Source organism: Cibotium barometz, chromosome 4, assembly GCF_041138505.1.
Source record: "Cibotium barometz isolate CiBa-2024 chromosome 4, ASM4113850v1, whole genome shotgun sequence".
NCBI classification, from domain to species: domain Eukaryota; kingdom Viridiplantae; phylum Streptophyta; class Polypodiopsida; order Cyatheales; family Cibotiaceae; genus Cibotium; species Cibotium barometz.
Genome location: NC_141049.1, coordinates 6383068 through 6410182, shown reverse-complemented (window position 1 = coordinate 6410182; position 27115 = coordinate 6383068). Strand labels below are relative to the sequence as shown.

The window sequence follows — 27115 nt, the reverse complement described above, 5'->3', positions numbered from 1 at the left end:
TGGTTGAGGGCTTCATTGTTGAGGTAATCCGTACGTGAAATTTGCTATAAGGAACTTTAATGGTTGTCATTTAGCACAATGAACATTGTGGATTGTTTTTTTGTGCTAACAAACAAGTGTTTTTTTTTGTTCAAAGATGGATGCATTCTACCTACTCCTCTTGTGTCGTAAAGGCTATAAGCCTTTGCTACGAAGAGCTAAGAGTGCAAGATACTTGCAGGAGGTGGGTATCGATGTTCGACGCGGTACATCCTATGCCACTATATGCCTGAGGAGACAAAGGTTTTGGAGGGTGGGAACTATGCCTTGTCTTGACCAGGAGTACAGCGCAGTGTCACTTTCATACACTACTTTGTAGAGATTATGTGCCCTCCATGAGGGTTGGTTTGTGGAGATGGGTTGTGGGAGATCCCTCTTTATGCACGCGTGCATGGCTTTAGGTCGACCTTGCTATTCCTTTGACAGTGATCCAAGGACAATGGAGCACATTTTGCAGCCATTGGTGGTGAGTTGTTCGAGCATCATCGAGAGTTCCCCCCTCAGATAGGGAGAGCATAAGTAGTGAGACTAATGATGAGACCTATGTCTCTCCTTTTGATTATTATGCACTCTGCTCTCAAACATTGGATCTGTGTTGGATTCTTTTTTGGGTTCGATACATGGATTATAATATGAGACACTTTGTCTAGTTAGGTCCTTCCTTTGGTGTGCAACATTTATGTTCGTGGTCTATCGCCACATTTTGTTGCTAGCTTTGTGATATTTAGGATCATGTGACATTGGAAGTGACACTTAAGATCACGTGAAATAACTATGCAAGGTTTATATGTGTGATTTGATGATGGTTGTGCTTGGGACATCGTTGCTTACATTCTATGACATGACATGATTGTGAAGTGTTTCTATGTACATCATGCTTTAAGGAACTATCCTGGGTTTGTTTACATCTCTTATCAACTGCTTGAGGCTTATGTGAGAACATGTCATGTTATTATGAGTTTGAATGAGTCGTGACTCATATTTCTCACTTGATTTTTTGTAGTGGCGCTACCTCGCTATGTGGAAAGGTTGCAAAGCAAATGTGTGAAGGCAAGCATTGTGATCAAGTGCCCAAAAAAGCAAAGAAAAGTCACTCAAGCTGCAAGTTCATAGATCATGAGAGCAAAGAGGATCAAGTTTTGGGACTTGCTTAAAAAATATCTTGGATGTTAGAAATTTGACTGTTGGTTGTCTCTATGGTGATGTATTAGGTTTCCAAAAAGAGTTTAGAATTTTTGTTTCATATATCTCTGCCAATAAAAAGAAATGAACTCTCTTTCTCATTCTCCCACAGTTTTCTCATAGACAACAAGCACTCTTGGATATTTATTACAGACTTGCTCGGATTCATGTTGCTCGGTTTTAATCCTTGCTCGGTCCTTGGTTGCTCGGTTTCTAGTTAAACCCAGTATTTTTAAGTTTTTCAACACTAGTTTTTCTAATCACTTTAGAAACTATAAAAAATTAACTAGTTTTAAATTATTATTTTAATGATAAAACTTCCTATATCTATTGATAACAATCTCATGCAATCAAATACAAAAAAAAAAACTAAGCTAAACTACGTTATGTTGAACCATAAAAGAAAGCTAAAGGGTGACTAAATGCATTCATAATAAAATGCAACTTACACATACTAAGCCTAGGAATTTTTATGTGCACCCTAAATGAGCACAAAGAACCAACCTAAACACAATATGTATAATTGGCAAGAAAGGCATTAAGCCACTAGTAGAGATTGAGCAATGGGTATGCCATATAAAATAGAAAAAAAAAACAACAAAAGAAGTCAAGAAATTTCTCCTTGACAGCGGTGCTAAAAATGTTTAGGGTTAGAGAACTCTACATGTACTCCAAACACTATCGTAAGGATTTCATCCATCGCCCGGAACGTGAACCATACTCTAAGAGACTCACAACTCCTTGGAAAGTTACTTCCATCGTTTCTCTCCCGTGAGTGTTGTCACACTACCCCGTTGGACTATAGGTCCTTATCCCTCCTCTTACCTCAGACAAGCTCACTAGCATGCAATATACAAGGCCTTTGTGTTCACAAAGGTAAAGTGTGGTCAGTCGGATACCCTCCTCTTATCTCTTACCCATGGTCAACCTATCGCTTATACTAGTCTCATAGCACATCCATGATTACATGATCACGAATTCATCCTAGCTTTCTGCCACATGCTCTTGAAGTGGAAATCATCATAATTATTCTATCACACCATTACGAATGCCCGTCCAAGTTATAGACATGGACGTCATTGCTTCATATCAATCATATACCCATTTGCTTCATAGCTTAATCTCATAACACCTCCATGATTACATCATCACGAATTCATCCTAGCTTTCTGCCACATGCTCTTGAAGTGGAAATCATCATAATTATTCTATCACACCATTACGAATGCCCATCCAAGTTATAGATATGGACATCGTTGCTTTATAACATAATCATATATCCATTTGGTGTAGACATCTTTGCTCTTTGGTATAGAATATCAATGGCAACATTCATTCATCACAAAAATAGGTTGACATCTTACTTGTTCCCTTATTTCTACACTTTTTACCTGCATATCCCTTCTTATTGCAATGGTAGCATTTTACATTATTTTTCTTTAAAGAATGCCAAGGCTTTTCCTTTCCCTTTTGTATTGGTAGAGAATGTAGAATCTCCAACATTGCATACCTTTATTCCCAACTTGTCCTCCGCTACGATGGAGCTGAACTCAAAAGTAAGGTGTGGATAAAACTCCTATGCTCAAGGGTACCACTAAGCTTTCATACTTTTTAAGGAAGACCACACTTACACACCTTCAAGACAAGTCTTTAGTGGTGATAAGTCATGTCGATTTCCACCATTTGATCTCAAATGTCATTGATCCTTCTTAACAGCCCTTAGGTCCCTTCTCCAAGCTTCTCCAAGTTCAGCTTTCTAGTCGGGTTAGTTGCCTTATGTTGGTTCTACAAAGCATCCAAGAGACAAATGTTGTGCCATGGTTAGCATGCTATCTCAAATACCACCACCAAGGGTGCATAATGCATCCGCTTGTCCACAGCTCCAAGCCGCTAGAAGAGCAAGATCGGGTAATATTGCAACACCTTCTGGCTTGACTACAGTATGCCTTAAGTTGGTGTCCAAAACCATCTCCAATAGGTCATGAGTATCAAGAGTGGACCTCATCTTCAACTTCCAAAGGTTGTAGTTGGTGTCCTCCAACTTTGGACCTCATCTTCAACTTCCAAAGGTTGTAGTTGGTGTCATCCAACTTTGCATTCCAAATAATTTGGTGGAAGGCGAGAAATATCGACATCCATTTTTCACAATCTAATGTGAACTTTACTTGCTACGAAATTGCATACATAACCAAGAACTATGAACCATGTAGCCTAATCTACAATGGCTGTGTAAACTTACAACACTTTACTTTCAAAACCACAACATAAGCATAATAGAAGAAAATAATAGAGAAAAGTAGTGTATATATACCTAGATGAATCCAGGAACATGCCCAAATTCACCTTTTAGGAACATGCATGTTCTATACTTGTGGTAGTCAACCTACAAGACTATATAGCTATCAACTCCATTATGCATAGTATGGACCAGATACTACAACATCCCCACTAACGTCATCAATGCCTAATAGCAAGTGTAGAACACTGTATCAAGATATGCACACACACACACACACTCCACACACACACACAAGAGCATATATTCGCACAAAGGCCTTCATATTGAGTTTCTATCAAACCTCTGGAGATACAGGGCAAACTCGGCCATAATGAAGCCTAGCACTAAGATAAGTAGCAAATAGAAAGAATTAGTACAGCAAATAAGTAGTCGATAGGACAAATGCACCGTTAAAGATAGAAAGAATAAGCACAATATCAACTGGCCGCAACTCGAACAAAACTTCACAATGTGAAATCTGCATGTCTGCTAATATGGTTGAATTATATACCTAGATGATTCCACGAACATGCTCAAATTCACCTTTTAGAAACGTGCATGTTACATACTCATGGTGGTAAACCCACAAGAAGTAGTGTATATTGCACTAAGCAACGATACATGCAAGTCATATTTGTACACTCCCACGAAAAGACCTGAGACAATTGTTAGAACCATCTTAGCTCCCACAAAGGGAGCAAAGATGGTTGCTAGAGCTGCTAAGAGTGTGGTCGTATGGTAAGGAGAGAAAAACACACATTAATTATAGATGAATTGTGTAGAGATGGACCTCAAAATGCATCCATATAGATCTAGAGATGCAAGGTGTACCCATGACTAGACCACATTGGTATGTAGACTTGACCAATAAAGAACTACTAGGTAATGCATAACAACTTTCCCACCTCCCATGGCTATTAGAGCTCATCTTGGGCACCACAATGTCAAAGACATGATGTCCATGAATAAGGCCTACCTATCTCCATGCGTCCTGTTTTTTGACTAGCGGTATGTATCTACCTCTAGCCTTACTAGCATTCTACTAAAACTACCGACGTCATCTAGCCACTAAGGCCACCCTCCAATGTCTAAACCAAGCTGATGTATTAAGTTGCTCAACCATGGCTTCTCCGCATAAAAGGAACCTTACAAAACATGACCTAACTAAATCCATTACAAAATGTAGCAAGGGTGGACATTGATATCCAACAATCATTACAAAACTAAAGAACTCTATATCCTCAAACAATTTTAAAAAACATAGTTACATGTAGTAACAAAAGAGCTTACTTCAGCTCAAATATTTGAGCCAAAAGGAAGTCAAACTATCCACAGTTCAGACTTCTTGTAAAGCGAGAAAGTGGAGAGCCATCATCCATGAATTTGATCCTTCAACCCATATATCTCTAGATCGTGAAGCTATCAGAGCTCATTTTAGTTTTTTATTTCATGCTCAAAGCTTACATTTGGTCCCATGAATCATACTCAGCCCCTATGAACATTAGTTCGAATCTCTCTCTCTCTCTCTCTCTCTCTCTCTCTCTCACACACACACACACACACACGCACACACACGCACGCAATGAGGAAAGTGGCAAGGACATACAACTACAGCAAGCCTTGAGATCCCTATCTCCAGAGCCCTCATCACAATCTAGTGACAATTAGCTACATCTAGACACCAGCAAATTTGTTGAAGGACATCTTTAAAAGCCAGACGTGTTCTCTACATCTACTACCCAAAAGAGACCACAAGCGTGGAGAGGGATTGTGGACATATTCTGTGGACACACACAGAGGGCTCACCACCTCATCCCTCAAAAGATGCAATTCTTAATCACCTGCAAAAGATGCAATTCTTAATCACCCCAAGGAGAGTTGCAACCTTAGTAGCAGCACACAGGGCCTGAGCTCACTTTGCCTTTCTTGGACTAGTCATGCAAATGCTTTATTACATTGACCTACCCAATTCATATTACATCTCTTTGTTATTACATATTAAATACCCACTATACCTTCTTGGTCTCATAGGCCATTTTGGTATCTCAAGGATGTTAATAAATCTCTCTCACACACACACAGACAAAATTTGCCACCTGTTTTGTCACTTACGGAGAGCCTGTTCCATCAAGTATATTTGCTTTCTTGAAGTTCAATGAAGGGAATTATACAAACCCCACAAAAGATCATGATGCTCGACACTTCTTGAAAGTCAAACAACATAAAAGAGAAGCCTTGAGAACCATTTCAATATAAGACCATGACCACTTTGCTAGGTGAAAGAAGACTTGCCATTTCCTCGACACCATTCATGGGTGTGAAGCGGCCATTTTCTATCCCTCCGCATGTAATTGCAGGTAACAAAATAGCCCACAGACACAACCTCAACCCTTTCTTGGAGAAGGCCTGGAGAGCCACAAAAGCACCTAGCTTTCATAAAAATCCATCCTCAAACCAAGTTCAATAAGCTGAGACCATCTCGGTGTGAATGCCTTAGGATGGTAACTGTGATGTAAATAAAAAAAGCATAATAATATATCACTGATGTTTCTCGAGACCCTTCTCCTCTTTCCATTTGTGTCGAGCGATCTCTCCTGAATCAACAATCCGAACTTTTTTCCGTGGTTTGCCGCTGTATGTTCCAGCTCCTCCTTCAATGGCAAATACTACATCCATGCCAGATATTACTCTTCCCAAGACCACATGCTGGCCATCTAACCTGGTAGCATAGGTTCAACATAAATCACATTTCACATTGCAATAGCAGCACAAGTTCTATGTACTTTTAGCTACTGAATAGAAATATAGAAGAGAACTTCTTTACCAGCTTGCCTTCACAGTTGTGATGAAGAATTGAGATCCATTGCTATCTGGCCCATTATTTACCATGGATATGACTCCTTTATGGGCCGGCAGTAAAATATGCCAGAAACATAATCAGTAACTCAAACACATGCCACAGAAAAAAGAAGACAGAATCACAAAGGATAACTAGCTCCACTCTTTCTGGATAAACTGAGGCGAGAGAGAGAGAGAGAGAGAGAGAGAGAGAGAACAAAAGAAAGAAAGATATATTAACGTCTACAAAAGACCCGCAGGGCATATGAGACCATGAATAGTACAATGATACCATTGGTATACAGGGCCATGGAAAAACTAAAAATGAACAAGAAAACTGAAACTGAAACATGACTCGATAAGCCTCCTGATGGCAGATGTGGCTATGCTGAGGGCATGTCCTGTCGTCGAAGAATCTCATGGATCTATCTTTGCGGTGGAGGTCCTCGGTGCTCTAGGGCAGGGAGGCGCCTGACATGTAAGATGGAGCAAGCCTGCTCACTCAAGGCTCCTCTAGGACGCGAATATGGCCCGTGTATGGCTGGTATGAGCTGATGTCAATGCAGCTGTGTCGGCGTGGGGTGGCTGAAGTGAATGCTCGTGCCGTGAAGAAATCAGTGATGGTTCTCTAGCCATGTCTTGTATGGGCTGTGTCACAATCCTCCAGAGACCTGTGACATGCGGAAGGATGTTGTCTTGGAAGAATTCGGGAGCATGATGGATTCACTCATGGAAGAGTTGGTGACTCTAATGAGTGACTAGAGTTAGTGACTCTAAGTCAGTAAGAAGAGTTGGTGACTGTTTTTACTGAGTCTATGCATTCATGCAAGGGTTGGTGACCCTAGTGAGTGTGTGCACTCATGAAAGAGTTGGTGACTCTGTTCAGTGAGTATGTGAACTCATGGAAGGGTTGGTGACCCTAGTGAGTTATCTGAACTCGTGAAAGGGCAATTGCTCTCGTGAGTACGTGAGTGCGTGAGTACAGTACTCGGATCCTCCATGGGTGGTGCCCATGGTCGCGACTATTATGATGTACAAGATGGCAAGTTGAGAGATTTAATCCAAATCATTGCGCACAAGCATTTGCCTGTGAAATGCACTTGCATGTGTGACTTGTTTTGTCTGCTTGGTATTTTGCATGTGAATGTCCACGAGCGCATCGAGGAGGCTTGGACACCCCGTGGACACGCGTGTGCACACCTGTTCGGGACTAAGGCGGTGATTTTGTGTGTTTTGCAAGTGGTAAGTGTGCACACTCAACCTTATTTAATTATTATTCCTTTGTCTACTAAAGTTTATGGTTGCAGGTTCAAACTCATTAAAGTTTGGGCGGACAAACTTATAAATTATAAGAGAGTTCACATCGGGACTTTGCTAATGTACCAGGGCCAATTATAAGTAATGGGCACCCGGGCAGTGGGTCAAAATCCCACGAGTCGCTAAAAGAAGCTGAAGAGGTATTTTTGAAGTACACGAGTTGCTTTTCTGGGAGCATGGTGTGCTGAACAAGCTAGGGAAGCCAAAAAGAGCAAGTCGACTCCTTCAAGAGAAAGCATAGGGCTGTTGGACAGCAGAGGGAGAAGGCATGAAGCTGGCCGACTGCTTCTCCTGGTGCTAGATGGCTGGTTGACTTCATAAGCATGTGCTATAGGGCTGGTCGACAGGGATTTCTCTCTTCTCTTATGCTGGTCGAGTTGTATACAAGCCACAAGAAGCTAGTCTAGGGCTAGTCGGCATCTTCTCCTGTTTCTCTACAGGCTGGCTGTGCTGTTCTACAGCATAATTCCAGAAGATATCAAGGATTTCTTGGGTCGGAACCGTTACAGACTGTGCTTGGCTTCTACCCTGCTCTCTGGCTGCTAGAAGATTTAGCCAAAGTGCTGTTTTGGGCCCGTTTGGGGCTGTTGGACAGCAAGCAGGCAGATTTTCAGTCAAGAAGACCTAAAGGATGTTGTCCCGGATGAGCCTGGAGAACTCATGTATGATTTATCATTTGGTGGAAACTTCGGGAAGCCAAGAAGCTTGAAACATGGCTGGCTGTGCGAACAACTGTGGGGACAGCCGTGTAACCAAGAGAGCAATTGGTGACTGCTTTGCCCTGGTTGGTCAATGGTGACGAAGGGCTTGGTTTCACTGGAAGGCAGTTGGTGACTGCTTTGCCCTAGTTGGTGACCGAGGGTTTGTTTTCTCTTTGTTTTCACTAATTTGGATAAATCTGGTGCTCGTGGAGGAGTGGATCTCCCTCGCACCTACATCTTGTACAAGAGAATACTCTGTTGGTAGTAAATATACCTCGGGCGGTGGGGGGCTGGCCCAACTTCAGCCCCAGTGCTGTGTCAGGTGCAAGTGCAAAGATTATCTTATGTGGTTTCAGGATATATATGTTTATGATGCCTATGAGTGACAGATGTATTGATACACGCTCAAGATGTGATGGATGGGACGCTGAATGTATACTGTCACCAATTGGCCGACCATTTGGTCCATCTCCAGTTTTTGCGTCTCGTTCACTTGAGGCCAGGCCGGTGTCTCGTGTGAAGAGGCCAGTATTTTGCTGACATGGACGGGAGCCAGACTGGTGCCACCCGTGTGTTAGCAAGATGGTGTCGTATGGACGGGAGCCAGATCAGTGCCACCCGTGTATGACCTGGACCGTGTTCGATCCATGGGACTGTCACGCCATGGAAGAGCCAGTATTCGTGCCGTGTTTTACCTATGGGACTGTCACACCATAGGGAGACTCGTGCCTGGAACTGTGTCTTACCTATGGGACTGTCACTCCATAGGAAGACCAGGTTTTTATGTTTTATGTCGTGCCAGTTTTGTGCCGACAGATATTTTGTACTTGTTCCATGAACGGGAGATATGTCCATGTTACTATTTGCACATGCACACATATTTTGCATGTTTGAAACTGTTTTCGCATGACATGTATTTGTGTGTTTGCCTGCCTGACGTGTTACTTACTGAGCGGGGACGCCTGCCAATGAGTCGTGAAGTCTGCTCTGTATTCTGACAAGTTTTGGTGCATGTGAACAAGTGGTAAGTATGTCGCACTTGTTGTTTTAATGTTTTTTTATTCTAACCCTTTATTTTATAAGGTTAGGTGTTCACACTTATTTAAAAGTGGGCACCCCCTTTGGGTACCCACTTTGGGGCCAAGGTGGGGAGCCCCACTTTTAAGTGAGTGTGGGGGTGGGCATGGTCACCTACCCCCACTAATCCCCCACATGCATGCGTGGGTATCACCAAAGTTAACTCCACATTAATTTTATTAAAAAAAAGGCTTCATCCATGAAGCGTAAGGGATCAATCGTTTTCTCTCCTTCAAGCGTGGGCATCCATTGCTTCCATCTAGCGTTGAATTCATCAACCGGCGATCACCTTGGCTGGCGGCTCTTTCGTCTACAGCACCTGGCGGCTGCTTCACCACCCCTACAAGCGGCTGCCATCTCTCCCTTTACTACTGCACGTATTCTGCCCCAGGCGGCTGGCTGCAACAGCACTACAGGCGGCTGCCATCTTTCTCTGTACTGCTGCGCATACACCCTTCAAGGCGGCTGCATCATCACAGGCTGCAGTTAGGCGCCTATCATCCATCAACCGGCTTCATCAACTGACGGCTGTGGTGACTGTGCGCCTGTTTTCAGCCAGCAAAACCCTTTCCTCTTGCAAACAACAGTGGGTGAATACTCTCTTCATAACAGGTTGCTCCTCCACACAGCAGCCAGGTCTCTATCCTTCTTGCAAGTGGATACTTCTTCTCTCACAGCAGGCGGCTGTACCCTTCGTGGTGGTGCTTGTCTTGTTAGTTCTACACGAGGCAACTCTTTCTTCAACAAGGGTGGCTTCATATTCTACACAAACACCACAAGTATTGGTTTTCTATCAACCATCTACAAGTAAGTGATTTTCAGATTTGAAAAAGTATTTTATGTTTAAATCTGATAAAGGATTCATCCCGCTCGGCCAACACCCGTTCGGTGCCGGGTTGTCCAAGCTATATTGGCGAACCTCGGTCCAAAGGTGCTGAGATCGGGAGAGCCAGGCGTTAGTACGAGAGCGCCTGTTTGTGCGTGGTCTCGGAACACCAGTGAGGCGCTCTCTGCGGAGTCCAGTGAAAGCACAGGACCGTAGCGATTGGACCACACTAGTGGTCGTTCTGCTTCGAGCTTCTACATCGAAATTCGAGCCTATTTGTTTGGTACTGTTTTCATATGTACATGGACATTATCTGGTTCTTGGAACCCATGGAGCATTGTATTTATTAAATACTCCCAATAAATATATCATATATTGAGGGGGGGGTCGGCCCGTTCCGGCCCCAGTGCTGGTGTCCATCTTTCCATTTCATTTCATTTAAATTTCAAGTTGTTTTAAGTTGTCCATTTCAAATTTGTGGTTTTAAAGTTGTGCTATTAAGCGTGTGGGTGTCCAACGGAGTCTTTCCCACTTGACGGGATCGGTTTCATATACTGTGTTTTGGCCATTAGTTTCTGTATTCACGTGCTTGCCTGTGAGACAGGCTTGCCTTGTCTCTCAGCATGTCCTTTCAATACTCCGTCCCTTTGTCGTCTAAGCTTTGTCAAGTACATCCCGAGACATCTCTAGTCGTCCCGTGCCAATGGGGGCCTGAACCCCTCCCGGAAGAGGCAGTGAAATCTCCCCCATATCTCATAATACACTGCACATCTGAACATACAAAGGTCCTCTCTCTCTCCTATGGTGCATACTCTGCATATCCCCTGAGCCCTCCTATGTTGGGATGTTCTTGGCTCTCCCACCCAGTACTTGGCCTCAGCTGAAGACCCTGCAACGGTATCCTGCTTCTTGCTAGACCAAGAGAAACAGTCAGATCCAAGTGAGTACAAATAACCACTATGAGAACGTCGAGAATCGATATCACCGGCCCAGTCAAGTCCGTGTAACCACGCAGGGTGATCCCACAACTGTAGTGAAGTCCAAACATATAGGTACCCGCTAGATAGCGAACAACCCTCATCGTTGAACTCCAATGTGTCTCCTTAGGAGCATTGAAATACCGACTTAAAATGGATGTGCAATAGGAAATGTCAAGTCCACAATTTGTGAGCCATGAGTTTTCCAACCATTTGGCGATAGGCTCGCTCTTCATGTGGCAGTGAGTCCTCTTCCTTTGATAGTTTGATGGTTGGATCCAATGGGCTAGCCACAAGGATAGCACCATCAGGAAAGTATGAAGTAATGAGTTGAAGACAATACTTTTGTTGTGACACAAAAATACCATTAGGATGTTGGATCACCTCCATGCCAAGGAAATATTAGAGAAGACTGAGATCAGTCATCTCAAAAGTTCGTCTCAACTGAGCCATGATATCAGCCACTTTGGCGAGATGTGATTCAGAGATGATGAGATCATCAACATATTGCACTAGATAGCAAACCATCCCTTGATCTCTGTGGATATAGATGTTGGGATCACAATGAGATGGTTGAAAACTTTGGCTGCATAAAAATTTGTCGATCCAATGATACCATGCTCGGGTGGTGTGCTTAAGCCCATAAAGAGCTTTATGCTGGCGGAAGACTTTGTCCTCATACCCATGGAGCAGGAAGCCCGGAGGTTGGTCAACATAGACCTCCTCCTCAACAATGCCATTTAGCAAGGCACTCTTGGCATCAATCCGATAGACTGGCCATGTGTGGTGTGCGGCCAGATTGAGTAAGAGAAGGATTGTCATCATTCGAGCTGTAGGTACGAAGGTCTTGTCGAAGTCAATGCCTTCTTTTTAGCGAAAACCTTGCACCACAAGCCGGGCTTTGTACTTGTTCAAGGTAACATCAGCTTTAATTTTGGTGCGAAAGATCCATTTGATCACGGGGAAGCATGCCTAAATCATGCATGGTCTGTTGGTACCAACGGGGTAAAGGGTCCCTCGGTGGCTATTGGGAGAAGAAAGGCTCCTCAAGAGGCGGAGTAATAGTTGATTGATGGGGTTCATGTGGCACAGTAGGAGATTCTTGTTTGGGTGGTATGGGCAACGAAAGGCAAACTAAATCCCGCTCATCAAAGACAATGTCTCGACAAACGAAGACTTTGTTCGATCTTGGCTCAAAGACTTTGTAAGCCTTTGATTCAGAAGAGTAGCCCACAAAAATGAGCAACTCACTCCTTGGCTCAAGCTTACCCCTCGTGTCATTTGGAGTGTGAGTGTACGCACGACACCCACACACAAAGATGGGAAACACTCGGTTTTTCATCATAAAATACCTCAAACGGGATCCTATGAGGGACAACGATCGTGAGGCAACAGTTCAAAAGGTACACCGCAGTGTTGATCGATTCTGACCAAAGGCGTTCAGGCAGCTCAGCTGCAAAGAGCATGGAGCGTGCCATATCCATCACAGTTCGGTTCTTGCGCTCGACCACTCCATTTTGTGAGGGGGAGTTGATGGAGATGAAATGCCCTGTTCTTGCAAGAACTCGGTAAATTGATGGAAGACAAACTCACAACCATTGTCACTGCAAGCAATCCCAATCGAGACGCCCATTTGGTTAGTGACTAACTGAACCCACGTAGAAAAGTATTGGAAGGCATCTGATTTATGCTTCAGGAAATACACCCACATGTACCTCGAATAATCCAATTAGCATGTAGTAGAGAGGACCATTCAAGGAGGGGTTTGGGGATTGCCCACTCAAGTCGAAGTGAATTAACTTGAGGATACCCTGAGCACGATGAGTAGCATAATGTAGAACGGTGAACGATGCTGCTTACCCATTTGACATGACTAGCACACATCCTTTGTCAGTTTGAAGCTAGGCATGCCTTCAACCAGCTCGTCTTTAAATAATTCATAGAGTGTGTCATAGGGCAGGTGACCCTAGCGATAGTGCCATAGTCGTTCAGTGTTTGAAGGAGCTCTGGTCACATAGGCACGAACCGGATGAAACTCAGAACCCTCAAAAGATGGCTCAGATAGAAAAGTAGACACCCAGTATAAGCCATCCTTTTGTGCTTGACCTCGGGCAACAACAAGACCAGTAGTCTCATCAATCACCTCTACAACTCGCTTGTTGAAGTAAACTCCCCGATCAAGTTGGGTCAGCTGGGATACAAAAAGTAAATTACGGCCCAGGTTAGGAACAAGTTAGAGATTGGCCAATGTTGCCTGGTTGGGGCTTGTGTTGGTGTCAAATAAAGCGGTGCCAACAGATTTGATGGGCATCATTGTGTTGTTGCCACATCGAACTTCACCCTTAGCAAGATGCTGAGAGATGAAAATGTCAGCATTGTGTACTATATGGTGTGTAGCTCCACTGTCAACTACCCAAGTGACCGGATGGCCACAGGGAAGAGTTGGGTGGACTTCGATGATGGGCACAGGAGGATCATCAGGTAACTGACATATCTGAACGAGCTCCGACGCTTCCACACGTTGACTGTCTCGTCTAGGCCGTTGTTTCTTCTTCCTTTCGGTGGTGTAAGAGATGACCAATCAAAGGAAACTGATGGGGGGGGGGGGGGGCTTGAGCGACTTGACCAGTGGGTCGCCACTAAGAGAATCTAGGCCAATTCGTACCATTGCCTTGTTGTTGGTTCCTGGGTGGGGAACCCTGCAGAGTAGGTGCTGGATTATTACCCCCTCTAGACCGCAAATTTGGGGTATTGTTGCCACCTTGGTTGTTTTGGCGATTCGAGTTAGTGGTGTTGGGGTTGTTACCTCTATTTTCCTTGGCTTTAATGCCACACATCATCAACGTGTCCAGGCAATTGGGAAGAGTGCAGAATCTATTCTTTTTGGGAATATTTTGCCAATAGGGAGTGGGTGTTGAGGCAAGGTTTTTGGGATCAATATTGTTGCCTTGAGGTTTGCCTCGATTACCTGAGTTGATGTTCCCCTTCCCTTGCTGCTTTTTTTAAGTAGAGGTGATATTAGACACAAGGGTCCCCTCTTGAGTAGAGGAGGAAGAGGAAGACTTCTTGGGATGAAACTGGTAATGCAACCGAGCGAAGCGTAGGAGTTGGCACTGACACTCATATAGGTTGGGCATAGTTTCTAAACTAATGGTCCGTGTGACAAAAGTAAAGAAACTAGGTGGCAACTTGTTCAGTACAGTGATAACCTAGTTCTCCTGAGACTTGGCGGAGCCAATGGTGGCGTACTCCACGTTAAGGCGTCGGTATTCGACAACCTTGAAGTTCAGGTCATCCCCCTCTTTTAAAAAAGAGCTTTCGGGAAGCCCAAAAGGGTGGTAAAGCTGAAAGAACCCCATCCAAAGATATTGCGCCAAAGAAGAACAAGTTTGGCTTGACCCCCAAGTAAAGGGAGCAATATGCCAAAGAGGAGAAATGCTTTTCTTGTGGTAGTAAAGAGCATATGTTTAGGCAATGCCCTACCCGCAAGCAAAAGCATGAAGACAAGCCACCAAAGGCAAATGTGCATGCGATACCCGATGTGCAGGGTCCCACTGAGCATGATGGCAAAGAGAGAGTGGTATGCTAAGCTTGGGGACAAATCAAGGATCAGCCCGCCTTATTCATGTTTGATGATTGTGCAACAGATAATTTCATCTCTACACAGATGGCAGCCACCTTGGGCATAGAGATTAGGGACATGGGACCCCAAATTGAAGCAAAGGCAGCTTTTGTTGGCAAAGAGATGCAAGTTACTCCTCTTATTGGAAAGTTGCACATTCATATACACGGTTATTTGGATCATTAGCATTTCTTGATTGCCCCACTAATGTATTACTTGGCAAGCCTTGGCATCATAGGCTTGAGCCCCGCAAAGAATATAGAACCAACAGGATCACCTTTATACAGAGAGGCCGCATGCATGTTATTGATGCGAGCAAGGAAGGGGATTCTATCCCAGTTGTCTCTCACATCCAAATTAATAAGGCAATGAAAAATAGTCTTTCTGCGTACTTGGTTTTTGTTCGTCACAAAATTGAACAAAGCAATGTGAATGTGGATGTATTGACTCAAGATAGGCTGAATTTTCTTAATGCATATAAAGATTGTTTTGCCAATGCATTGCTAGGAGAACTACCACCTGAGAGGCCCGAGGATCATCGCATAGATCTTTTGTCAGATAGTTCCCCACCTAACAAACCCGCATATCATGTGAGTGCCGCTGCCCGCACAACAAGAGGAGATTATGCAGCAGGTTAATGAGCTCTTAGAAAAGGGTTTGGTTCAGCCAAGCTCCTCACCCTTCTGTTCTCCCGTACTTCTTGTGCAAAAGAAGAATGGATCTTTCCGCATGTGCGTGGATTATCAAGCTCTAAACAAGCTCACCATCAAGAACAGGTTTCCAATCACACGCATAGATGACATCTTGGATAAGCTTGATGGTTCGGCTTGTTTCAGCCGTATAGATTTAAAGAGTGGTTACCACCAGATTCGTGTGGTACCCCATGATGTCCATAAGACTGCATTCAGGACAGCTTTTGGATTGTATGAATTCTTGGTAATGTCTTTTGGCCTTACCAATGCCCCGGCAACATTCAACCGTATGATGGACAGGATATTTCGACCCCATCATAAGTTCACAAGTGTATTCTTTGATGACATCTTGGTTTTCTCCAAGAATGAGGAGCATAAGACTCATTTGGCTATAGTGTTTGAAGAGTTGCGAAAGCATAAACTCTTCATAAATGCTAAGAAAAGTGGGTTCTTCCTCTCAGAGATACACTATTTGGGGCACATCGTATCCAAAGAGGGTGTAAGAATGGATCCTGCTAAAATTGAAACCATTCAAGATTAGCCAAAGTTGCAAAATGTACATTAAGTGCGTAGCTTTCTTGGGTTATGTTCATTCTATAGGCGATTCATCAAGCGAAGCCAAGATTACCTCGCCATTACATGATCTTACAAAGAAGAAAGCCACCTTCAAATGGACTTCAAATTAGCAAGATGCCTTCTTGTAACTCAAAAATGCTATCATTTGTGGGCCCGTGTTAATTGTTCCCGACTTGCAAAAGCCATTCACGGTGGAATGTGATGCATGTGGGAATTGTATAGGGGCTGCCCTAAATCAAGAGGGTCATGCAGTTCCTTATGAAAGCCATCAATTGCATGATGCCAAGATCCATATGGACATTTATGAAAAAGAGCTCTTGGCTGTAATTCATGCCTTAAAAATATGGAAGCATTATCTTCTAGGACTGAATTTGTAGTCAAGACAGATCACCAAAGCTTGAGATATTTTCTATCTCAAACAAAGCTTTCAGAGAATGGCAAACTTTCTTTCCATGTTTCATTTTCAGATTGTACACACTCCGGGAAAGAAGAATTTGGTGGCAGATGCTTTGTCCAAGAAGCCTTATATAGCTGCAGTTTCAGTGGCCTCTCATGGGGACTTATCTACCATGCGTGATTTGTATCATTTGGATGCTGATTTTTCCCATATATAGACTGATTTGATGGGGCTGGTCACTCACATGCCTCTTATGTGATCAAAGAGGGTTATCTTATGAAGGATAACTGCTTATGTGTGGTGAAGGATATGCGTCCAAAGGTTATGGAGGAATGTCACGCTCCACCTTATGCTAGTCATAGAGGTATTTTACCTACAACACGCATGATAGAAAGATATTTCTTTTGGCCAAGCATGCGTAAAGACATTGACGCATATGTACGCGCATGTATTACGTGCCAAAAGGTGAAATTTGATAGGCAAAAGCCTCCAAGTTTGCTTCAGCCATTGCCTATTCCCTCATAGCCATGGGAAAGCATTACTATGGACTTCATTATGGATTTGCCTAGATCTTAGTATGGGAATGATGCTATTTGGACCATAGTTGACAGGTTTAGCAAGCAAGCTCACTTTTTGCCCGTCAAGAAAACCATTAAAGTTGATCATATGGTGAAGCTTTTTCTTGCTCACATCTTCAAGCATCATGGTATGCCTAAGTCCATTATTGGGAATAGAGATCCCAGGACTACGAGCCTCTTTTGGAGAGCTTTATTTGATAACATGGGCACTAAGCTTGAGTTCTCATCTGCTTATCACCCCCAAACAGATGGTCAAAGTGAGACTGCAAATTCTGCTGTATTGGATTTGTTGAAGTGTTAAGTGGCAGATCAAAAAGGTACTTGGGAGAAGTATCTTCCACTTGTAGAGTTTGCCTACAATAACACGGTAAATGCCTCCACGGGAAAGGCCCCGTTTGAGATTATTTATGGCAGAGTGGTCTTGCCACCCATCCTTCGTACAAAGGATGAGATTTTTGCAACCAATGAGTTTGTGCATGACTTGGATGTAGCCTTTGCGCAGGTGCGGACAGCCATTGCAAGGTCACAAGACAAGCATAGAAGGGACATGCAAGTCAAGGAAGGTGATTGGGTATTGCAGAAATTTGAGAAAGCTAGGCTTCGGAAGAGACCAGGACGAGAGGGATCATATCCAAAGCTTTCTACTCGATATTATGGACCCCTCAAAGTGATTGACAAGATTAATGAAGTGTCCTACAGGCTTACTTTACGCAGTCATTGGAAGATTCACAAAGCTTTTCATGTGAGTCTTTTGCGGACGTATGTGGGGCAAGATCCAGAAGAGCCTGTCACAGAAGATCCACCCGAGATTGATGAGCTTGAGGAGATCCTCAAGCCAGAGCAGATTGTGTTTCACAAGGAGAGAGAGATACCACATGGGAAGCTTTCCAAGAGATACCTTGTGAAATTCAAAAACTATTTACCCATTGATGCAAAGTGGGTAGATGAGGATTATTTCGTTGACTACCAGCAGCTTTTGAAAGCATGTCTTGAGGCTTTTCAGTTGAGGTCAACTGTTTAGAAGCCGGGGGGGATGTCATCATTTGGTCCATCTCCATTCCTGGAGCCACTTCTATGGGACTATCACTCCATAGAGCGGCCAGATTTGTACCATGTTCACATGTGGCTAGGCCAGTGCCCCATGTGAAAGGGTCAATTATCTTGTGTCACATGGACAGGAACCAATTTTGTGCCATCCGTGTGTAACTAGTATTGTGCCATATGGACGGGAGCCTGTTTGCAGCCACCCGTGTATGACCAGGATTGCGTCTTATCCATGGGATTCTCACTCCATGGTAGGACTGATATTTGTGCCGACCTTGTCTATGGGATTGTCACTCCATAGGAAGGGCCATGCCAGGATGTGTGTTTTGCCTATGGGGCTGTCACTCCATAGGAAAACCAAGACTTCATATTTCTATCCCGCCAGTTCTGTCCGACAAGAAATCCTTGTACAAGTTTCATGAAAGGGAGATTTCGCCCATTACATATGCACATGCATTTATGTTTGTATGCATAAACTTGTTTTCGCATGACTTGTTTTCGTGTGTTTGCCTGCTATGACGAGCCAGTACACTGGACGGGGTCGCCCCCAGTGTGTCATGTAAACCTTAATGTTTATAAGGTTGGATGTTCACACACATTTAAAATTTTATCCGGACACTTTCTAGTGTGGGTGCCCATGAGCTAACCTTTGAGTAAGATTTAATAATATTTAAAGCATCTATTGCATGGGCAACTTTTCTTTCCCCACACGTGGGAGGTATTGAGGGGAGTGGTTGATGAGAGGGAGGCGACTACAAAATTGGGAAAAAAAGTTCATTTTTGCCTGCTGTTTTTGCACCCGCCTGCTATCCTTGTGCTCGCCTACAGTTCTTGTACCTTGCTGCAGCATCAGCACCCGGCTGTCAGCATCTGTACCTACCTGCCAGTACTGTACCTGCCTATCAGCACCTGTACTCGGCTGTCAGTATCTGTACTTGTCTGCAGCACCTGTACCCGACTGCTGAATACCTGATTACAACCCTACAACACATGATATTACTAATCTACAATTACCACGACTGTACTTGTTGATTGTCACCTTTGTACCGGTTGGCTGCTCTATTGGTACGTGTTGTTTGCACCCATTAGGAGTACAACAAAAAGGGAATGATCTTCTCTCCTGAGATTTGAATTAAAACCTTTGCCAGGTATTTGTTTCTATACTTTATTTCTATATTAAAGTTAAATGTTGTTTTTACAAGCTTTGTGTAGGCAAGCATCACCCCCAACTGCCTTCACCATGGAAGGCCGCCGGGATAGTGATTTTTTCCCATGATTGCCCTGACCGCGCCGCCCTCACCTTTAGAGGAGCCAGTGAGGGTCATGTGGGTATGAGGAAAAAACAGGAAGCAAAGCTAACCTGGGAGCACCAGGTATTTCTCCCTCCAGGGTGCTTCACCTTGCCACGCGTTAGTACGGGCGTGCCTATTGGTGCACGATCCCGAAAGACCAGTGAGGGCAGGTGTTCACCCAGTGAAGATAGGAGACTGCCTGTGATTTGGTCTACTACGACGGCTCATTCTTCATCGACAAAATCTTATTGTATTTCAATTGTTCTCACTCCATGTTATTGAGGAATCTGGCCATGAGCCCGTGAACACTTGTACATAAAAATACTCCAAGAAATACAAACTATATTGAGAGGGGCGCCGGCCCTTTCCGGCCCCAATGTTGGTGTCAAGTGTTCTTGGTCATTTTCAATTTTAATGTTGCTAATAATGTCCATTGTTGGTATTAGTTAAGTAATCTAAAAATGTGTATTTTGTCTTCCGATTTGTAGGCCTCCTGTAGGGAGCAATTAAACATGTGCAACAGCATGGTGATTAACCGCACGCTTTCCTTTGTCAGCAATTGGGGGTTTCTCCTTGGAAGTGGAGAGTTCAACATTAGAATTATGTCGATGGGTTGGTCTTTTGGGACACTCAAACCAATGATGAGGTCCATTGCAAATTGTGCACAATCTTGTCTTTTGTTGATCCCGAACAGAAGGGACAGTGGAAGGACGAGTATTGCGAGATTGGTCATGTCCTTGGTCCCGTCCACGATCTGAATTGTGTGGTTGGAAGGACTAAGGACGTCTTGACTGAAAAGAGGACGATCCTTCTGGTCAGTGAGGTTGTTGAGAATTATTCCATTGGGGATTAGGCCGGGAGGTAGAAGTGCCAGAAGATTCTCTTCGACTATCTCGGTTCATACGAGACCCATTGGCTTTCTGAAAGGCATTAGCTCGTCCGAAAGAGGCCGAATTTCGAGAATTAATGTCTACAACACGGTCTTCGTAACGTATGGCATCGGTAAGATCAACAGGATTATATTTCTGAGCATCGGCACGCAGTCTGGGGTTAAGACCTTCAACGAAGGCATGGAGTTCGTCCGCTGAATCAATCTCCAGTATCAAGTTGGTGAACTGGGAGATATAAGAGGCCAAGGAACCATTTTGGTGCAAACGGCGTAAGCGAGTACGGGCTTGAAAACCCGCATTGGCAGGTATGAACTGCTTACGGAGGACCCGCTCGAATATTTCCCACATTGTAATCGATTTTCCGACGTGATGTCGTCGTTGCCACCACAATAAAGCAGTGTCTTTGAGTAGGGATACCGCAAAAGTAACCTTTTTGGAATCAGAAAGGTCATGGTTTCAAAGTATAACCGCGGATTCTAGATCCATTGGTCTAGGATGTACTTATTGCGTTGGCCACCATAAGATTCAGGGGGTTTAATTTCCAATTTCTTTGTTTTACTGGCTTGTAAAAGACGATACAGAGTTTTAAGGTCGTCGCCTTCTACCTCGGAAGGAATGACGTCTTCGTCTGCTGGTACTGCTTCTCGAGCATCTGTTGCTGGTACTGAACTCGTGTGGTGGTGGCAGTCCGTCTGGAGCTGTTGGATCTGTGAAGCCAAGGACACCATGGACTCCAAGAGTTGCTGTTAGAACTATTGCTGAAGTTGCTACAAAGCTTGCTGCCATTCTGGAGGAGCCAATGTGTCAAGTTCTACCATGAGAGAAGATGTTTATGTAGAGGCTATAGGGTGACGAGGCTCTAGGGGCTTTTGGTGCTGATGATGCCGCTAGGCTCTAGTAAGAACCATCGATTGGAGGATGCAGCATCTGTAAATCCAGTGAGAAGAGGCTACGTGCTAGTGAAGCGGCTATGGACCATCCAGTGTAACGAGGGCGATCCTCTGGGATTAGACTCGCACGAGAGTCTGCTACTGATAAAGAAGGTATAGGAGTAAGGGACAACTGGTGTCAAAGGTGTATAATCTAGTGTAGAAGCGCGCACCGTGAACAAAGATGGATAAAGGTGTTCTCGAAATAAGTGAAATAATCATGAAAAATGATGCTGCACTCGAGAAGGATAGCGCCCATATAAGGATAACGCTCGAGTATAAAACAATAATGATCCAGATCTTGTGCGAAAGTACGAACATGGATCACCCACACATGGAACTCTTGGGGGTGAGAAGTCAGTGTGACTATCTGAACACGGTAATGAGTGGGTTGAAGGGGAGGGGACACACTCACTAGAACAGGGCAGACCGGTGGAGAAGCACGGGTAGGAGAGGGCACTATGGAGTGTGAGGGTGTATCCTGTAACTAATTGAATTCATAGGTTTCCTCTGCCATAAGCCGTCTGAGAAAAGGGTAATGTGAGTCCACGTGATCTGGGACGTGCTCAATCATGTGCACAGTGTGTATCTACCGTGTGCTACACGCATGCAAGACTAGTTTCGAGGCTTGGGGAAGCTTGGAACTAGGCAGGCTGATTGACGAGCTGAGTTAGGGATATACTAACGGACGGGCACCAAGTATGGACGGGCGTGCGCCCAAGTGTGGACGCCCGATGACCGGCCAAGAGTCTATAAAAGGGTGGCCAAGGTTAGTTATTGGATTATAGAGAGTCTCGCGAATTTGTGAGAGCTCTATGGTCTTGGAGCCTGGATCTAGTGCAGACGTGCACCTGCTTTATGCAGCCGCGGCCGACAGCAGTCTCGAGGCCCGCGAGGGCAGCTTCGTGGCGGTATGGGACGTCGCGAGGAGGAGATTGGTCGGTACGTCAACCTAGTTAGCTCAGCTCGTGGCTCGGTGGGGACAGCCAAGACTGGGAGCTCGCCCACGGCTGTCATGGTTGGGAGGTGAGTCAGGCCTGCACCCCCTTGCTTGTTTGTTTGTTCGTTTGTTTGCAGGATTCGAGTTTCGAACCAAGATCGATCACGAGGGGATCCGTGGGGATTTGACAGTGGTATCAGAGCATACCTCGTGAACGAGCAAGTCGGTAGGTAGAGAAGAAGAGGTCGAAGAACGGTATGTGTTAAAAAAGCTTGCTGTTTTTTCTGTGCATACTGCAGATTTCAGAATAGTATGTGTTTTCCTTCATCAAAGAAACCCATGTTAATGGGGGGGGATGGTAGTTAAGTAAGGTTGATTGCTTTGCAAAGAAGAGGCATGTTTGTTGTGCATACGCATGTAAGTGCCATGTGGAAACCTATTTCATTGCTCGATCTCTCCCAAATCCTCAAGAGTTCACCATACATACTTTTCACTTGACACTTAAGCTCCAAAGCCCATTTCTGTGTCCAAGAAACCGTCTCGAGTGCCTGGACCATGCTACGAACACTTGGTCCTCTGTACTGGATAATCCCCCATTCCCAAAGCTTGTACATTCTTGATCCAAAGCCCATCCACACACATGAATTCTAGAGATGCCCAAAATAGTGACACACACTGTCCAAGTCCTCCTGAACCAGCAAACTAGCAAGGCCTAGAAGCGCTCAAAGTAGAAGAATCAGAGTCACTTTCTTGTGTCACTTTCTTGTTTTTTGTCCTTATCCTTCTTCTTTGATGAAGACTTGTCCTTGACCTTGGATTTGTCCTTCTTCTTGGACAAACAATCCTTTGCCAAGTGACCTTTCTTCCTACAAGAGTAACATCGGCTCTGACCTTTCTTCTGCAATGTAGCAAGTGCCTGATCTTGACCATAAAGAGACATCTTGACCTTACCCTGTGAAACGAGGACAAATTCTAATTACAAGAGAAGGGAGTTAAGGTCATCAAAATCCAGCTTGCTTTTTGTGACCTGGCACTGCAAAGCCCGAGAAACCAAATCATACTCCAAAGGAAGCTTTGTGAGGATCAGTGCAACCAACTAAGGAGAGGACAAGGCAGCACCCATTACCTTGGCCTTCATAAGAAACGACTGCATAGAACTGCCTGTCAAAAACAACAGACAGTAGAGCTGACCTTGCAAAGTAACTGCCCGCATCGAGAAATCCCTAGCATAGATATTCGCCAACTTCATGTGCACTGCCTAGGGTTTGCACTGCCGGTGAGACCTCTTTTGTAATGGTCCGCACAAGCACCTAGTGCGCCTTATCACAATCCTCCCAGTCTTCAAGTTCCGAAAGAAATTCATTCTCCTGAGCCTGGGTCCAACGTCTCCAGGTTTGGAGATGCTCGGGCTTCTTCTCACTGCCTTGAATAATATTCCACAAACCCTTGTGAATGAACTAGACCCGCATATTCAGCTGCCAATAAGCATAGTTAGTTCCGTCCAGCTTATCCTCATAGGGGGGGACCCATATCCACAACAATAGTCCACCTTCCACAGGCAAGCCTTTGAACTCATTGAATCTCAGCACTCCAGGACCAATCTCCAACACTCTCCAACAACACGAACCACGGGAACCTTTCAGCCCCCCTCAGAAAACTAAGGTAGAAAAAGGACTGGAGAGCAGTAAGCAGGGCCACAAAATCCACCAAGAAGCACCCAACGGGAAGGGAGGGTAGCCAAGGAAGAAGTAGGACCGCCAAAACCACTTGTCAAGCAGCACCACAAGAAAAAAAAAAACGCCTTCCACTGCTGTCCTTGCTGCAAGAAACAGCCCACACACCACCAGCTGCTGCTGAAAATGCTCATAGAAGCAAAAAATGCAGCCTACTAGAACAGCACCTTGGCACCTTGCAGAAGATTTGCAGGGCAAGAGCATGGCTAGAACAAATCGCTGATGAGGGAAGGCACGTGAAGAAGGAAATGCAGCCACCTTAGGACGCAGCATGGCTAGAACAAATTGCTGATGAGGGAAGGCACGTGAAGAAGGAAATGCAGCCACCTTATGACGCAGCTACCAAAACGCAGTAGGTGGCAACCACCAAAACGCAGGAGGGAGAAAGAGTTCACCTTGTGAAGCCACCGGCGGTGACGATGATACCATGTTAGAGTGGCACAATGCAGAAGCAAAACAAAGGAGAGAGAGAGAGAGAGAGAGAGAGAGAGAGAGAGAGATGTCAGACACGATAAAGCTTTGATTATAGCAAGAGGTTTATACAATGGCGATAGTTCAACCAAAAGATCAAACGTGTAATATGCATGTGAATGGATAATAAACAAGAGTGGGGAGGGAGGCCATTAAATAGGCACGTCATGAAGCATCACAACCTACAAAGATGTATCATGACTTGCATAAAAAATAACCAACTTAATAAAATGTTTAAACCCACATAAGACCTAGTTCCCACACAACACATGAGATGCACATATTTAACAAGGCACTGGTGGTATGGGACACCAGGGGGCTAACTGGCATGGACTCGTGAAAGTGGAACCTTAGCCCCTAGCTCGAGGGAGGTTTGTAGACATGAACCTACAGTTGACGCCTAGCTCGAGGGAGGTTTGTAGACATGCACCTACAGTTGATGCCTGCACCCTTCTATGTGTTCTAGCCTTGTGTGTTTAGCTTGTGTATTAGGTTATCCTTGGGAGGAGTCTCTCAAGGTTGCTATCAGAGCTAACCTAATCACGGAGGCAAGAAAAAGCAAGGTTTGTGTGTCGTTTGTGTTTTTCAAGGTCACCTAAGCCAGTATCTCTTGGCACCATATATATGTTTTCATATGCAAGAAGTAGGTGCTTTTTTAGGGTTTTGTTGACACGACAGGATTCATGTGGATTCTGCGAGAAGGGGTAGAAAGGTGGGATTTGTATGCATGTGTGCCGATGATAATTGTCTCAGGAATCCCTGTTTTGAAAGAAGAAAACCCTACTTCTTTCTGATATGTCAGTGCTCCAGTAGTGTAGAGCCTTAGCCACACTTCGGGCAGGCTTGTGAATAAAGCTTTTCCTCCCAGAAGCAAAATAGTGCATACTTGATTAGGTATCTGTCTGTGTGTGCATATGAATCTTCTTGTGACTTTCATTGCTTTATTCATATCTTCTATCCTTTTAAATAGATAGGCCTTACATGTTCACGTGCTCCACCCCTGGCCAAGACTTGGGCAAATGGCCACAGCTACTTTTCGGCTGCGTTAAGGGCAGTCCAGACCCTTCAAATCAGACCGATTCCCACACACAAGCTGCCCATACTGATTTCTCCTTGGCTGCTCTTTTGTTCCCGACTGCTCATTTTTGTAGGGCAAGGCCTCCAGACACTGTTTCTCCCATCCTATGCTAATCTACCCAAATGCACGCCTAAACCTCATTGCCACTCAGGCCTCTTTCAACAGGGCTTAAAGATAATCAACACTCACGAAATCTCTCACTTCCTTAATAGTACATGAGTGACAATGCTCCAAATGACACCGTAGTACTGTTTGAGATATCTGATCATCTAACACAGCTTACCTGCACTGGAGTGCTTTAACTTGAAATTTTCATCTGGAAATGTTAACCCATAGATAGACTCGCCACCTTTCCCATTTGCAAGTGTGATATCGCCTCCCTGGATCATGAAACCAGGGATAATTCGATGTAATGTCGTTCCCTTGTAATGCAAGCGTTTGCCACTTAACCCTTTACCCTTTTCACCTGCAAGGGGCAGAGAAGGTGACATTGTCACATGAGTTCAGACCTGGACACCCAATCTAGAAAAAATGCATGCTGCCAACAGTTGTATGTCAATGCTCACAATATCACCTGTGCACAGAGCTCGAAAATTTTCTGCAGCCATCCAGAGAAAAAAAAAAGCATGAGATAATGGCTTCCTAAAAGAAAACCTGAGCTCTATCATGAAATCAAATAACTAAACTGAGCTCTAGTTATACTAAAAAATGCTTCTTTGTAAACCATCTGAATAGTAGTTAATCATAATTCATACTAATATATTGTCTTCTCTTCACAAGGCTAATCAGTACTCCTAAACCCTTGACACTAAAAGTATTCCTAAATGTCTGTAACACGTGTTCCATCATGTGGAAGGATAGAGCCATACCCACCGTCTTGGGTACTGTCTTCCCAAAAAGACCTATGACCATCCTTCCTGCATGCAAACAAGACATAGGCAAGTCAGATGGAAACGCAAATGTGCTAAAATTCATGATGGTGTGTAACTTCTACATTTTGTGACATAACTTTAAAAAAATAAATCGATCAATTTATGTGATATAACGGTTGTATATGTAAGGGCACATCAACCCCAGAGCGTTTGAAAACTTTCAGAAACACCCTTTAAAAGAACAACCCATTTTCTACTGAAGATGGAATAAATTTTCTAAACAAAAAAACCCCAAAGAACACCTTTTTTTTTCCAAGAAAAAGAATCTACATTTATAGTAGTGATAGGAATCGCTACAGCGAGCCCCCATCTCTCGCTCAGCGAAACCACACCCGCGGTGAAAAGGAGAAAAACATTTTCTAGCTCAAAGAAGGCTTACCCCAACGTTGGCCATCGATTTCAATATCGAAGAACACCCTGTGTGTGATCTCCTCTCTGGTCTCTCTTTCTCGTGCTGCCTGTACTTATCCATTGTCCCATAAACAAAAACAACTCGGCGTAAACGATTAGAAGGAAAGGAAAAGAAAAACACAAGGCACCTGATAAGAGAGGAATGTGAGTAGCAGCGCAAGAGGCAAAAGCGCCAATGCTGCGATCCTCCATTTTTCCATACTTCGAGCTCCTCCAAAAGTACGCTAGAGTAGGGGTAATGTAAGTTCCACCCACGCTTGATTACACACGTGTGGGCGCGCCGATAGCATGATTC

At 44.3% G+C, this 27115-nt stretch overlaps 1 protein-coding gene across 2 annotated transcripts; it reads right to left on the bottom strand.

The window, feature by feature from the left end:
* Positions 1 to 5622: 5622 nt before the first annotated feature.
* LOC147638835 (Cyclophilin-like peptidyl-prolyl cis-trans isomerase family protein) lies at positions 5623 to 27113 on the bottom strand. Of its 2 annotated transcripts, none has more exons than XM_086784999.1 (7): positions 26949 to 27113; positions 26789 to 26867; positions 26351 to 26394; positions 26052 to 26075; positions 25761 to 25857; positions 6324 to 6399; positions 5623 to 6218 (listed from the first exon to the last, which is right to left on the bottom strand). In XM_086784999.1, exons 1-7 carry the CDS (start codon positions 27018 to 27020, stop codon positions 6038 to 6040), a joined length of 573 nt encoding a protein of 190 aa, XP_086641125.1. In that variant the 5' UTR covers positions 27021 to 27113; the 3' UTR covers positions 5623 to 6037. The 2 variants fall into 2 exon arrangements, with proteins under 2 accessions (XP_086641125.1, XP_086641115.1); XM_086784989.1 differs by having other exon boundaries at positions 25761 to 25943; positions 26347 to 26394; positions 26949 to 27107.
* Positions 27114 to 27115: the final 2 nt, after the last annotated feature.